This window comes from Stegostoma tigrinum, chromosome 2 (assembly GCF_030684315.1).
Source record: "Stegostoma tigrinum isolate sSteTig4 chromosome 2, sSteTig4.hap1, whole genome shotgun sequence".
Taxonomy (NCBI): Eukaryota; Metazoa; Chordata; class Chondrichthyes; order Orectolobiformes; family Stegostomatidae; genus Stegostoma; species Stegostoma tigrinum.
Window position 1 is genome coordinate 76,101,060 of NC_081355.1, and position 12,788 is coordinate 76,113,847.

The following is a 12,788-nucleotide window of genomic DNA, read 5'->3' on the forward strand; positions in this document are numbered from 1 at the left end:
TGCCTCTAAATAAAGACAGAGCTTGTAATGTTTTTGATATATCACTCAGAATAGTTGAGTTAATAAATGGTCAGAATTAGTCAGAGCTGAAAGGGTCCTGAAGCAAATAATGACTTTAAGCAACGTAAGTGCTTTTAGCAGATTTTAGGCAGTTAGCATGAGTCATGGGAGCAAAAGCTTGTGAGCCATTAGAAGTTCAGTGCAGCTGAGTAGGGGAGAAGGGGGTTGAAGGAAGCCCTCAAGTGGTATTTTCTTGATGCAGCTGCATAGGATTAGACTTTGGAGAAACAGAAGGCCATGTTATTTTGGTGAAGCTATACATCTGCGAATAAACTGAAATTATGACTTGGGTAGGCTCCAAAATTTAGAGGAGTGCAAACCCAACAAAGAAATGTAAATTACCAGGACTTGAGCAGTCTTTGAGGAGGTCCGTGGTGGAGTGGTTTTTTGAGAGTTCTGAAGCTAGTTCTTGAGTGAAGAATCTGAACTGCATGTAAAGTTTTAATGCAAAATAATGACGTACAATGTCCGTATTGTCTGGGAAAGTCCTGCAAAATCTATGGGATCTGTCTTGAGTTCATTTGTTAATTGGTGTGCTCTTTGGATTGTTCAACCAGAATCAGTGTGTTACCCATGTTTGCCTCATTGATTATGGATACAGCAATATAGGTAAGGTATATTTGTATGGTGTAAACCTTTTGCATCAGTAAGTTTTTTTTTGTAATGAACTAGTTATTACTTGTTCAATAAAGAATCTTAACTGACCTGTTTCTGATGCTAAACTAAATTGAATATCGTCCCTACAAAACTGGTAATATCACTGCCATTTTTAAATACAAACTTTGTTATCTTATGACCAGTGGAGGAGTGAGACTAGGAAAGGAATCAGTTCACCTGTCTAACTTGCATCCTCTATTGTGTGTGTTCATGTTTTTGTTTGCAGGAATAAGTGTATTGGCAGAGTGCCTTGACTGTCCAGAGCTGAAGACTTCAGCAGATGCATTCATTCATCAGCATTTCACTGAAGTTTATAAAACTGATGAATTTTTACAACTTGATGTTAAAAGAGTAACTCATGTATTGAAACAAGATGCTCTGACAGTTAGAGCAGAAGACCAGGTACACAGCCATATTCAAATTTCCCTCGAGGTCCTCACTATTCAAATACGTTTTCTAAGCATTTAAAACCAAATGTCGTTACTATGACATAGACAAAAACAATGATTATGTATTGGTGTTGAATTAGATGGGGAGAAAACCTATTTGTTACACTCATTTCCTGCTGAATACAAATCATTTAGGAGATAAAAATGCTTCCTCTGTATCATCTTTATGTCTTTCTATTATTTACGTTGTAGGGATAGGGAGTAAGCTGAATTAAATATTAACTTGAATTTTACAGTATCTCATTTTGGACATATATATTCAATGTATATAAGTTTTCTTCAAGCATGATTCATTCATTTGTGATGCTTTATTTCTGTTCCACTGTAGGTTTATGATGCAGCAGTCAGATGGTTAAAATACGATGAACTCAATCGACAGCAGTACATGGTTGATATTCTGGCTAAAGTCAGATTTCCGTTAATCTCTAAGAATTTTTTGAGCAAAACTGTCCAAGCAGAATCACTCATACAGGATAATCCAGAGTGTCTTAAAATGGTTATTAGTAAGTATACGTGTTTTGCCACCTCGTTGCCACATTTAGTTTTAGTGGAAAAATGCATGATTACTTTCAACTTTGTTCTCAACTAGGTCGATTTTGATACAGATCAGAACATTAAGCACAGGGTGTTTTCTCTTTTTCAAATAATTGAATTTAAGATTAATTTAAAAGTCTGTTCTTCTACATATTTTGTAGTGACCTTTTAATGAATATTTACTGGGCTTTAGTAGAAAGATGACCAAGAATTTACATATACTCTGATCAGGTTATTGATGCATTAGTATATCTGCATAACAAATGAAACCAAAGCATAATTGAATTTAGATGTAATTATGTGACAACTGTAGATTGTTGCTGGATGAAATAGGAATAATATGCATTTGGTACACGGGTGGTCATTTAATATTTATTGTGATTAGAATATAATATAGCACATTAATTTATTTCACTCAGATCAAATATGCTTATTTGAGAACTGTTGTTACATGAGCTAAATCAGTGTCATTTTGCCCAGGAAATGATTTTGGATCCAATATATTGGTGGGTGAATTAAGGCACACTCAACCCAGTAATCCAAATCAAATCTAGCTATTGATTTTAACTAAATATCGCTTAGTTAAGGGGCACCATGGTGGCTCAGTAGTTAACACTGCTGCCTCACAGCGCCAGGACTCCGGTTCATTTCCACCCTCGGGTGACTGTCTGTGTGGAATTTGCGCATTCTCCCCGTGTCTGCATGGGCTTCCTCCGGATTTCCTCCCACAGTCCAAAGATGTCAGGTAGATTGGCCGTTCTAAACTGCCTGTAGTGTTCAGGGATGTGTAGCTTAGGTGGGTTAGAGTAGGATGTTCCAAGGATCGATGTGGACTTGTTGCGCCATAGGGCCTGTTTCCACACTGTAGTGGTTCTTATATAGTAAAGCAGTATGGTCTTGAAAATTTTCACGGAAATGAGCCTTTGATGTTAGAGGTAAAGCACATTGCGTGGCAGTATAGAAAAGCTTTATCTAATTTGTGTTGACCGTGGGTGATAAAACTGAAGTGTTTTGTTTCATACTGATTTCAGTAGTCATGCTGAATGTACGAGCTGTAAAAATTCTACTTAAAATAAGTCACCAATTTCAGAGGGAGTGAATCTTTCAAACTGCCTTGACTTATTGAGGGAGTGACAATCCAAATGGATTTTGAAACACTTCTTTTATGTATCCGAACAGCCAGAAAGTTTTGGGTACTCTTTTGAATTCTTGACAATTTTCATTATCTAGGTGGCATGCGTTATCATCTTCTGTCTCCAGAGGACAGAGAAGAGTTGGGAGAAAGTACACGACCACGACAAAAGAAACATGATTATCGTATTGCATTGTTCGGTGGATCTCAGCCACAGTCCTGTCGATACTTTAATCCTAAGGTAAACGTTTGGGTCTGAGAATGAGAGGAGGCGGGGTAACATGGAAGCAAGAGGTTTACAATCAGCAATTCCACAAGGCCAAGTATTGTCATAGAACCTATACAAAACTTGCATAAAATAAAAAAAAGTAGTTGAGTCAAATCAGTCCATATTGGCCATAAACATGGAAAGTATTGGAAATGCTCAGTTGACCCAAGCAACATCTAAGATTGGAAGTTAACAGTTCATCAGATTAGATGTCTGCAGTTATGACCACACATGGTCTACGTTGATATTCATCATGCAAGTCATAGTCCAGAGAAGTTTAAACTTTATTTGTTGTTAATGTCAATAAAGTAGGAATTTTTATCTGAAATAAAATTATTAGTAATATGTACTGCCTTTTGTGATATATCAGCGAAGCGGATGTCTGTCTCATGCTGCTGTAAGAAGAAAACACATTTGGTGTGGGGGATATATCATCTTGTTCAGCTCAAAATAACATAATTGCTGCAGATCACTCGGAAAAGTTTTTAAGTGTGGTTTTCAGACTTCCTTAAGATTAATTTTAAGTATTTTTACGTTGAATATCTTCTAACCTTTGGGAAATATTACTATTACCCTAATACCACCTAAAGTGTTCAGTGTAATATGCCAAGTTTAAGTGAGATGAATTGGCTCTTGCTGTGTATTGCAGTACTCCAGTAGATAAATTTCCATTAATTGGGAGATAAGTTTCCTTAAATTATATTACTCTTTGTACAGGATTATACTTGGATGGACATTCGTTGTCCATTTGAGAAACGTCGAGATGCAGCGTGTGTCTTCTGGGACAATGTTGTGTACATATTAGGTGGTTCACAGCTTTTCCCCATCAAACGGATGGACTGCTACAATGTGGTTAAGGATAGCTGGTATTCTAAGCTTGGTCCTCCAACACCTCGAGACAGTCTTGCTGCATGTGCTGCAGAAGGCAAGATTTACACATCTGGTGGCTCTGAAGTAGGTGAGTTAATTGACTGTGTATTCAGCGATGCACTGTAGCACATCAACAAGGCTTCTTTGCAATCTGTTCATAAAATCCAAGACCTCATACACCTGGAGAGACAAATCCACCAGGTTTATGGAAATACATCACCACAATACATAAACTGCCCTACCTTGGACATATGTCACAGTTCCTTCATTAAAGAAGACTCAAGAAGGTTAATGATTACCTTCAAGGACAGTTAAGATGAGCTATACATGCTGACTCTTTAGGAAAGCTCAGGTCTTGGTAATCAAACTTGTTTTGCTTTTTTTTATTATTGGGAAATGCTCTGCAATAATGAGTACACAAAGAATTGTAGTTCAGTCTAAATGTTTACAAAGTTTGCTTGCATCTTCTTCATTATCTTGACCCTAAGCCATTCATAAAGTTGAAGAGGTGCTTCTGTTTTCCTGCACTATTGATACCTACAGAAAATCAAGTCAGTATCATTTCAGGAATTGGCCTGTGAAATGGTGATTGTGGAAAACAAATTCCAGCACTTATTCAGGAATATTGTTCAACTGCAGGAATTACTTTATTTCTGTCCTCCTGTATTGTAACAGCTAAAATCAGCTACCACAGAACAGACCTGAATTCACAATTGTTACCCTGTGGTCTGACAGGTATAGTGGTACCAGGTACTAGTTGCATTATTCAGTGATCATCAGGGAGTCTAAATGTATTTTGACCCAAAACAAATATTAATAGTTTCTCAAGATTTTGCTTGACTTTTTCCTGATAAAAATGTCATTGTAAATATGCGGCAAATATATGGTCAGACAGCTTTACTAATTGTAAATTGGTGAAAAAAAACATTTTGTTTTGAAGCTTTAGGTCTTGAACTGATCAAGGCATTTTACAAGAGTACCAATTCAAGGGGAAAATTGACCTTTATACTGCACAAAAGGAGAGTGCTGATTTGGTTCTCAAATTTACTTTGCATTAGCATTGTCGTAAGAGTGCCACGGCATGGAAATAGACCCTTTGGTCCAAACAGTACATGCCAAACATAATCCCGAACTAAACTAGTCCCACCTGCCTGCTCCTGGCCCATATCCCACCAAACCTTTCCTATTCATGTATCTACCTAAATGTCTTTGAAACATTTTAATCATACCTGCATCCACTACTTCCTTAGGAACTTCATTTCACATGTGAACCACCCTCTGTTGTTAAATTGCCTCATGTCTTTTCAAATCTCTCTCCTCTTCCCTTTAAAAATGTCTTGAAATTCCACATCCTAGGGAAAAGACAATTACCATTAACTCTATCTATACCCCGAATTATTTTATAACCTTTTGTCAGGGCGCCTGTCAACTTCCTACAGTCCAGTGGAAAAATGTACCAGCATATACAGCCTTTCCTTAAAACTCAAATCTTCCTAGCAACGTCATGGTAAATCTCTTCTGAAGGCTCTCCAGCTTGATAGTATCCTTCCGAAAACTTGGCAACCAGAACTGGACACAGTATTCCAGAAGAGGCCTCACCACTATCCTGTACAACCTCAACATGACTTCCCAGCTCCTGTATTGAAAGATTGAGCAATGAAGGCAATTGTGCCAAACACCTGTTTAACTACCCGCCTATTTGTGACACAAACTTCAAAGAATTATGTACCTGCACCCATAGATCCTCGGATCTATAACACTACCCAAGGCCCTACCATTAATTGTATAAGCCCTGCTCTTGTTGTACCAAAATGCATTTATCCAGATTGAACTCCATCTGCCATTTTCAGCCCATTGACCCATTTGATCAAGATCCCTTTGTAATCTTAAAACCTTCATGGAAAATGTAGCCATTAATGCTGGTTGTTAGTTAATTGCTAAGCTATTTTAAATTGGGCATATTGAATCTGATTGGTCAGGGAATTGCTTTGAGAAATGTGTTAGCAAATGGCTAAGTGTGTGAAAAATTGCTAACAACCAGTTTAAAATTGTCAGTTGGATGCATAATGTATTGTACTTGTGTGTGTTGGAAGATGCACATATTAATATGCAGTGTTTATCCAAACAGAAAGAGCATGAAATAGGCACAATGAATATACAACTGAACAAAGAATGTGACAACCATTTGATTTTCATTACTTGGGCCCATCAATTGGTTAGATTGCTCTAACCAATCAGTTGTGTAACGAAGCTGGGCAGTTAACTGTCAATTGGCATTAATCGCGTATTCTCCATAGCAGTGCCTCAACTAGAGTCCATTTTTTTTTCAACTAATCAATGTTTTTGATGCACATAAATATTTATGCTTGATGTACATAAATATGCTTGCGAAGCATCCAGATGAGTGTTATAATTAATGGACCCATAGGACATATTTGTTAATTATGAGCTCTTAGACAAATATGGTATTTCTGACTGTCTGCCATTACCCTTCTACTGAAAATTAGATCAAATACAAAAATAGCTGCAGCAGACATTTGCAAGCTCGCAACAGCCTGGGACTGTGAAAACTCTAACTTGAGCAGAAAATATTTATTTATCCCACATTGAGTAGGGAGTACTTTTCATCCGTTTAGGGACTCTTGTATAAGTCAATTGCTGGTGTGACAATGCTGTATTGTACATCAAAATAGATTGCCTGCTCCTAAGACATAAATGGTGCCACACTTCTAGTTGATTGGTATTAGCCATTTTAATTCTTATTCTTTCCTGTTGTAGGAAACTCTGCCTTGTATCTGTTTGAATGCTATGATACCAGAACAGAAAACTGGCATACCAAACCCAGTATGTTGACACCCCGGTGCAGCCATGGTATGGTTGAGGCTAAAGGACTTATCTATGTTTGTGGGGGAAGTTTAGGCAACAATGTATCCGGAAGAGTTCTGAATTCCTGTGAAGTGTACAATCCTGCAACTGAATCGTAAGTGCCAGTAATTTTGGAATCTATAAATAATTCGCTTTTCCAAAGGTGTGGTTTTCAAAACTTACCTTAATTTTGAATTCCCATCTTTCATTTTTGAAGTAATGGTCCTTTGCAACCTGTCTGCAGCATTTGTTATGATTGACCATACCATTCTCTTCTACTCCCTCTGCAATTTAGCATAAATTGCTTTTGCCTAATTCCATTCTTGTCTACCTAATCATGGCCAAAGTATCACCTGGAATTATTTCTCTTTCTGCTCCCACACCTTTTATTGTGTTACCACAAATCTATCTTTGGCCTCCTGTTTCTCATATACGTGTCACCCCCCGAGCAATATCTTCGAAAAGTACAGTGTTACTTTTAACACGTACTTTGAGGCCACACAGCTGCTCCTCATTATCATCACTCTTGATTGCTCCAATCTTGCTAAGTTAACAGGATTCTTACCTGATATCCAGTATTGGATGACCAGAAACTTTCTCCAATTAAATATTTTCAGTCCCAACTCCAAACACTTCCTTCAAACTCACTCTATCTCTCTTCTTGGCAACTGTTCGATACTAAACCAGTCTGTTCAACTGGTTCAGTTTAGGAAACCTGATCAGCATGGGTGAGTTGGCTAAAGTGTCTGTTTCGTGCTGCGTGACTCTGTTGTGAAGTTATATTTGATATCCAGATGAGTTTCTTCCATGTATTTGCGCCATCCCTAAGATCACCTACTTTCATATCTGAACATCATTTGAGTATACCAGTGTTTGAGCATGTGCTGCTGAAATGTTCATTCATTCTCTAAATTTTCAGATCTCTGTCACCCATCACTCACTGCTGATTGATCCTCATAGGCTCCTAAGCAAGCAGGGTATTGATTTTTGAATTCTCAACACTTTTTTTAATTTTTAAAAATCCTTCCATGCCCTTGCGGTTCCCTATCTGTCATTTGTCAGCCTCACAATCTTCGAGATTTCTGCGCTCAAATAATTGAGAAATTTTGAGGGTGAACTATTTTAAATGCATTGCCAGTAATGGCAATGTCTTCAACTGAGCTTGCACATGTGCGCGTGCGCACACGCACAAACACACACTAACACCTCCCGACATCCCATGCGTCCTGTATGATACTCTGGGAAACATAACCTTAAGAGCTTGGTGTCTTGTTTTATTTATAAAAAGCATGAATCTTTTGTGATGTTCTATTACAGTAAAGTAGAAAGAACTCATTGTTTACATTCAGACTATAGAATCATGGAAAGAGGCAACTTGATGTCCATGTCAGCTGTTTACATCTGCAGTTTACCTAATCGCATTGCCCTGATTTTCCTTGAAGCCCAATTCTCTTTTCAACACCTCAGTTACATTTCCCTTCATGTACTCAGGCAGTGCAATCTATATCAGGAGCAAAAACAAAGTTGCTGGAAAAGCTCAGCAGGTCTGGCAGTGTCTGTGAAGGAGAAAACACAGTTAACATTTCAGGTCTGGTGACACTTCCTCAACTCAGTTCTGATATACTGATTGTTCCTGATTTACAGCATCTGGTTTTGGTTTTTATTGTGCAATCCATATCATTTGGTTGGCATTTAACAAGGTGCCACGTCAAAGGTTGTTTGCAGAAAATGAAAGCTCATGGTGTAGGGGTAACTTATTGGCAAGGGTAGAAGATTGACTGGCTAACAGGAAGCAGCAAGTATGAATAACTGGGTCCTTTTTAGGCTCACAGATTGTAGCAAGTAGTAGGGTACAGGAGTCAGCATTAGGGCCTCAACTCTTTACAATTTATACCACTGATTTAGATGAAGGGAACCACAGGAATGGTAGCTAAATTTGCTGATGACACAAAGGTAAATAGGAAAGTAAATTGTGAAGAAGATATAAGGAGTATACGAAAATATATAAATTTTTGAGCAAAATCTGGCAAATTGAGTACAGCGTGAGGAAAGTGTGGAAGAGTATTTTGGCAGAAAAAACAAAAATGAAGCATATTGTTTGAATGGGGAGGGAAGGCAGAGCTCTGAATTACAGAGGAATCTGAGTCTCCGGTGCATGAATAACAGAATGGTAGTATGCAGGTACAGTAAGTAATCAGGAAAGCTAATAGAAATGTTATCTCTTATGCAAAGAGATATTGAATGCAAGAGTAAGGAGATTATGCTTTAGTAGTGCAAGCCATTGGTCACTTTGTATTGGAGTACTGTATACACTACTGGTGGCTGGATTACAGGTGGATGTTAATGTGTAGAAGTGATTCAGAGAAGGTTTACTAATACCTGGAATGAGTGGATTACCTAATGAGGAAAAACTAGCCTGAATCTTCTGGAATTTTGAAGAGTTTGAGGTGACAATTGAGACATAAGGTTTTGAGACTTCAGCCATTGGACTTGACATATTAATTCTGCTTTCTTCACACAGATGCTGCCAGACCTGCTGAGTTTCTCCAGCAATCTCTGATTTCAAGATTTTGAATGGATTTGACTGGATGCATATTCAATGGATCATTCCTCTTGTGGGAGAGTCTAGAACGAGGTGACATAGTTTAGAAATAGGTGGTCACCCATTAAGACAGAAGAGGATACCTTTTTACTCGGAGTATTGGAAATCTTTGAAATTCCTGTCCTCAAAAGAGAATTCATTTTGAATCTTTTAAATATTTTTAAGACAAGTAGGTAATTTTTCATTCCCTTGGTAATCAAGAATCTATCAGGGATATTCAGGAATGTGAAGTTGATGTTAAAATCAGATCAGCCATGATTTTATTAAATATCAAAGCAGGCTTGAAGAGCTGAGTGGCCTATGCCTGTTCCTTGTCTGTAACCATTCACTCTGCTTTTGGATGTGAGATTGCTCGCTGAGCTGGAAGGTTCATTTTCAGACGTTTCATCACCATTCTAGGTAACATCATCAGTGAGCCTCTGATGAAGGGCTGGTGTTATGTCCCGCTTTCTATTTATCTGGTTAGGTTTCCTTGGGTTGGTGATGTCATTTCCTGTGTTGGTGATGTCCTTTTGCTCCTTTTGCTAATCGCCTCTAAGGGGAGGCAGTTGCCTCGTGGTATTATCACTCAACAGTCAATCCAGAAACTCAGCTACTGTTCTGAGGACCAGGTTCAAATCCTGCAGATAGTGGAGTTTGAATTGACTAAAAACAATTCTGGAATTAAGAATCTACTACTGATCTTGAAACCATCATCAGACAAACCCATCTGGTTCACTCCCCTCTTTCAGGGGAGGAAATCTGTCATCCTTACCTGATCTGGCCTACATGTGACCCCAGAGCCACAACAATGTGGCTGACCCTGAGCTGCCCTCTGAAATATCCTAGCAAGCCACTCAATTCAAGGGCAGCTAGGGATGGGCAATGAATGTTGGCCAGTCAGCGACTCCAGTGTCTCACAAGTGAGTACATTTTTAAAAAAAATCAGTGTCTTCTCATTCTGGATCATAATGTCAGTTCTCCCTATGTGCTGCATACTGGATGTTCATGATTTTAAGTACATCTGTCAAATCTTCTGTCAACCTTATCCAAGGAGAATAGCCCCAGCTTTTGTCAGCTTAACTGAAGTTTTCCATCTGTGGAATCATTCTCACAAATCTTGCTGCACCCTCTCTCAAACCTTCCTGATTTTCTTAAATTGTGATGCTCAGAATTGAAACAATATCTAGTTGAGTCTTAACTAGCATTTAATACAATACGATCATTCCTAACACTTTAGTACACTCTGCCCCTATTAAGTCCAAGATCTCTAATATGCTTTGTTAACCACTTTCTCAATCTGTCCTGCTGCCTTCAATAATTTGTGTACATTTAACCTCCTAGGTCCTTCTGTTTATTATAAACTAATTGTTAATTATAAATTACCATAATCTCTTCTGAGTGTTGCTATCTCAACTAAGAATTAAATCAGAGCATAGCTCTCTTTCTTTCTCTCTATCCTTCTCCACTTGGTAATTTCAGTATAGTTTAAAATAATCATGAAGCAAGAAAATTCCCACATTTACAGTTTCATGACATGCATTCCACTAACAATCCTATCATTGGCCTTTGATTTTAATCTAGTGAAATTTCTGGAAGTGTTTGCAGATACTGAGTAAATACACAATCGGACTTGTGTGCCTTTTTCCAACAGAGCAATACTCTATATAAATGCACAAAACAAGTTTGCATGTGAAGATGGATATTTTGGAAGTGGTATTAGAGGGTACCGGGCTTGTGTATCCCATTGTGTTGCTTTTGGTATGAGTGGTTGAAAGTACGAACAATGTTCTAACCTCCACAGTGAATTTATTTCCACAATCATCAGATAAGTCCTTCTCTCAGGTAATCTACCAGTCTTGTAAGTTAGTTTTCCCATTAGAAACTTGGACTGTTCTGCTGCTAAAGGATAGAATGAGGCTGCGTGGCCCATCATTCCAATTTGTGCTAATCCCCTTCTTTTCACATAACCAGAATTGTTTTCCTTTCGAACATGGATCCAATTCTCTTAGTTATTTCAGAGTCTCTTCCACCACCCTTTCCAGCAGCAGATTTTGACTTCCCATAACTCACATTGTAATTTTGTTTTCATGTCATTACTAGTTCTTCTGCCAGATACCTTAAAATATCTCCTCTTGGTATAAGCCATTGGAAGGTTTTTCTTTACTGTTGCCAAAAGCTTCAAGATTTCGAATATCTATATCAAATCTAGCCATAACTTTCTCTTTTCTTTGTTTTTCCAGTCTCTTGGGGAAAAAAAACTGAAACCTCTCAGCCCTAGTACCACTCCAGTACATCTCCCTGCACTCTGTACTGAGGCTTCAACATCCTTTATTAAGTATGGTGCCTAAATTTGGCGACAACATTCCACCAGTGACTTAGAAAATGTTAACGTAAATTCCCTGATTTTATACTTCATGCCTCTGTGGATGCATCAAAGCCGTCTGCTTGCTATTGTTTAATCAGCCTTAAGAAATTGTGCTGATATTACCAAAAGCTTTTGGTAGGGTCTCTGAAATTATTTCTAATGATGAGCAGCAGTAACAGCATAAGCTAATGTTGAATTTAATGTGTCTTTCACAGGTGGACAGAGCTTGCTGCTATGCTGGAGGCTAGGAAGAACCATGGATTAGTTTTTGTTAATGATAGAATCTATGCTGTTGGAGGACAAAATGGACTTGGTATGGTTCTTTACTTGTATCCCCTGTTTCAAGATGCCACTTGGTCCTGGTGCTGAGAATTTGAAATGCTTGTAGTAATATATAATGTTTTTGACACTATCCTTGTAGAATTTTTGATCCACCTTCATGGACATGTTATGACACGTATTTGAAGCTGGTGGGACTTGAAACCAGTCCTTTCAGACCAGAGGTAGCAACATTACTGCAGCCACTAGGACCTAATACTTTTTGTTTAAATCAACCTATTCAGACGTACTACAGCACATGTCGGGGGCAAGTAGGACTTGAACTCTAACCTCCTGTCCCAGAGGTAAGGACACTACCACCGCCCCACAAGATTCTCTTATGACAAACAGACCTGTTATTAAATTTAGCAGATGTTCTCTATCCCTAGCAACAATGTTGTAAATCTCCTTTTACATTAGGTGATTGTAATAACCAGTATACCACAGAAATACAGTGCAACAATTATTCTTGTATATCAATAACACCAACTTGATCTCCTCCACATCACATCTCAATCATAAATTTGACCCTTAACCTGAGATTATGCCCCTGTGTTTTCATTCCCTTAGCTGGTTGAAATAATCTGTGTCGACATTTTCAATGAAATCACTTCTCATTTTTCTAAACTCCAGGGAAAAAAGGTCCAGTTTAATGGTCTTATCGTTAGGCTGTCCCTATCATTCCA

The 12,788-nt window shown here is 38.2% G+C and overlaps 1 protein-coding gene across 2 annotated transcripts in view; it reads left to right on the top strand.

The window, feature by feature from the left end:
- The window catches only part of klhl7 (kelch-like family member 7), a 35,672-nt gene that overhangs the window by 11,728 nt on the left and 11,156 nt on the right, over positions 1-12,788 (top strand). Inside the window, exons 5-11 of one of the 2 annotated variants that reach the window (XR_007250260.2) lie at positions 944-1,119; positions 1,495-1,669; positions 2,931-3,073; positions 3,818-4,058; positions 6,749-6,950; positions 12,000-12,097; positions 12,206-12,407. Coding sequence is in view for 1 of the 2 variants with exons in the window: in XM_048559086.2 (XP_048415043.1) it covers positions 944-1,119; positions 1,495-1,669; positions 2,931-3,073; positions 3,818-4,058; positions 6,749-6,950; positions 12,000-12,097 (1,035 nt within the window). In the remaining variant the exon portion in view is untranslated. The remainder of the gene's footprint in view (positions 1-943; positions 1,120-1,494; positions 1,670-2,930; positions 3,074-3,817; positions 4,059-6,748; positions 6,951-11,999; positions 12,098-12,205; positions 12,408-12,788) is intronic. The other variant, XM_048559086.2, reaches the window with a different exon arrangement.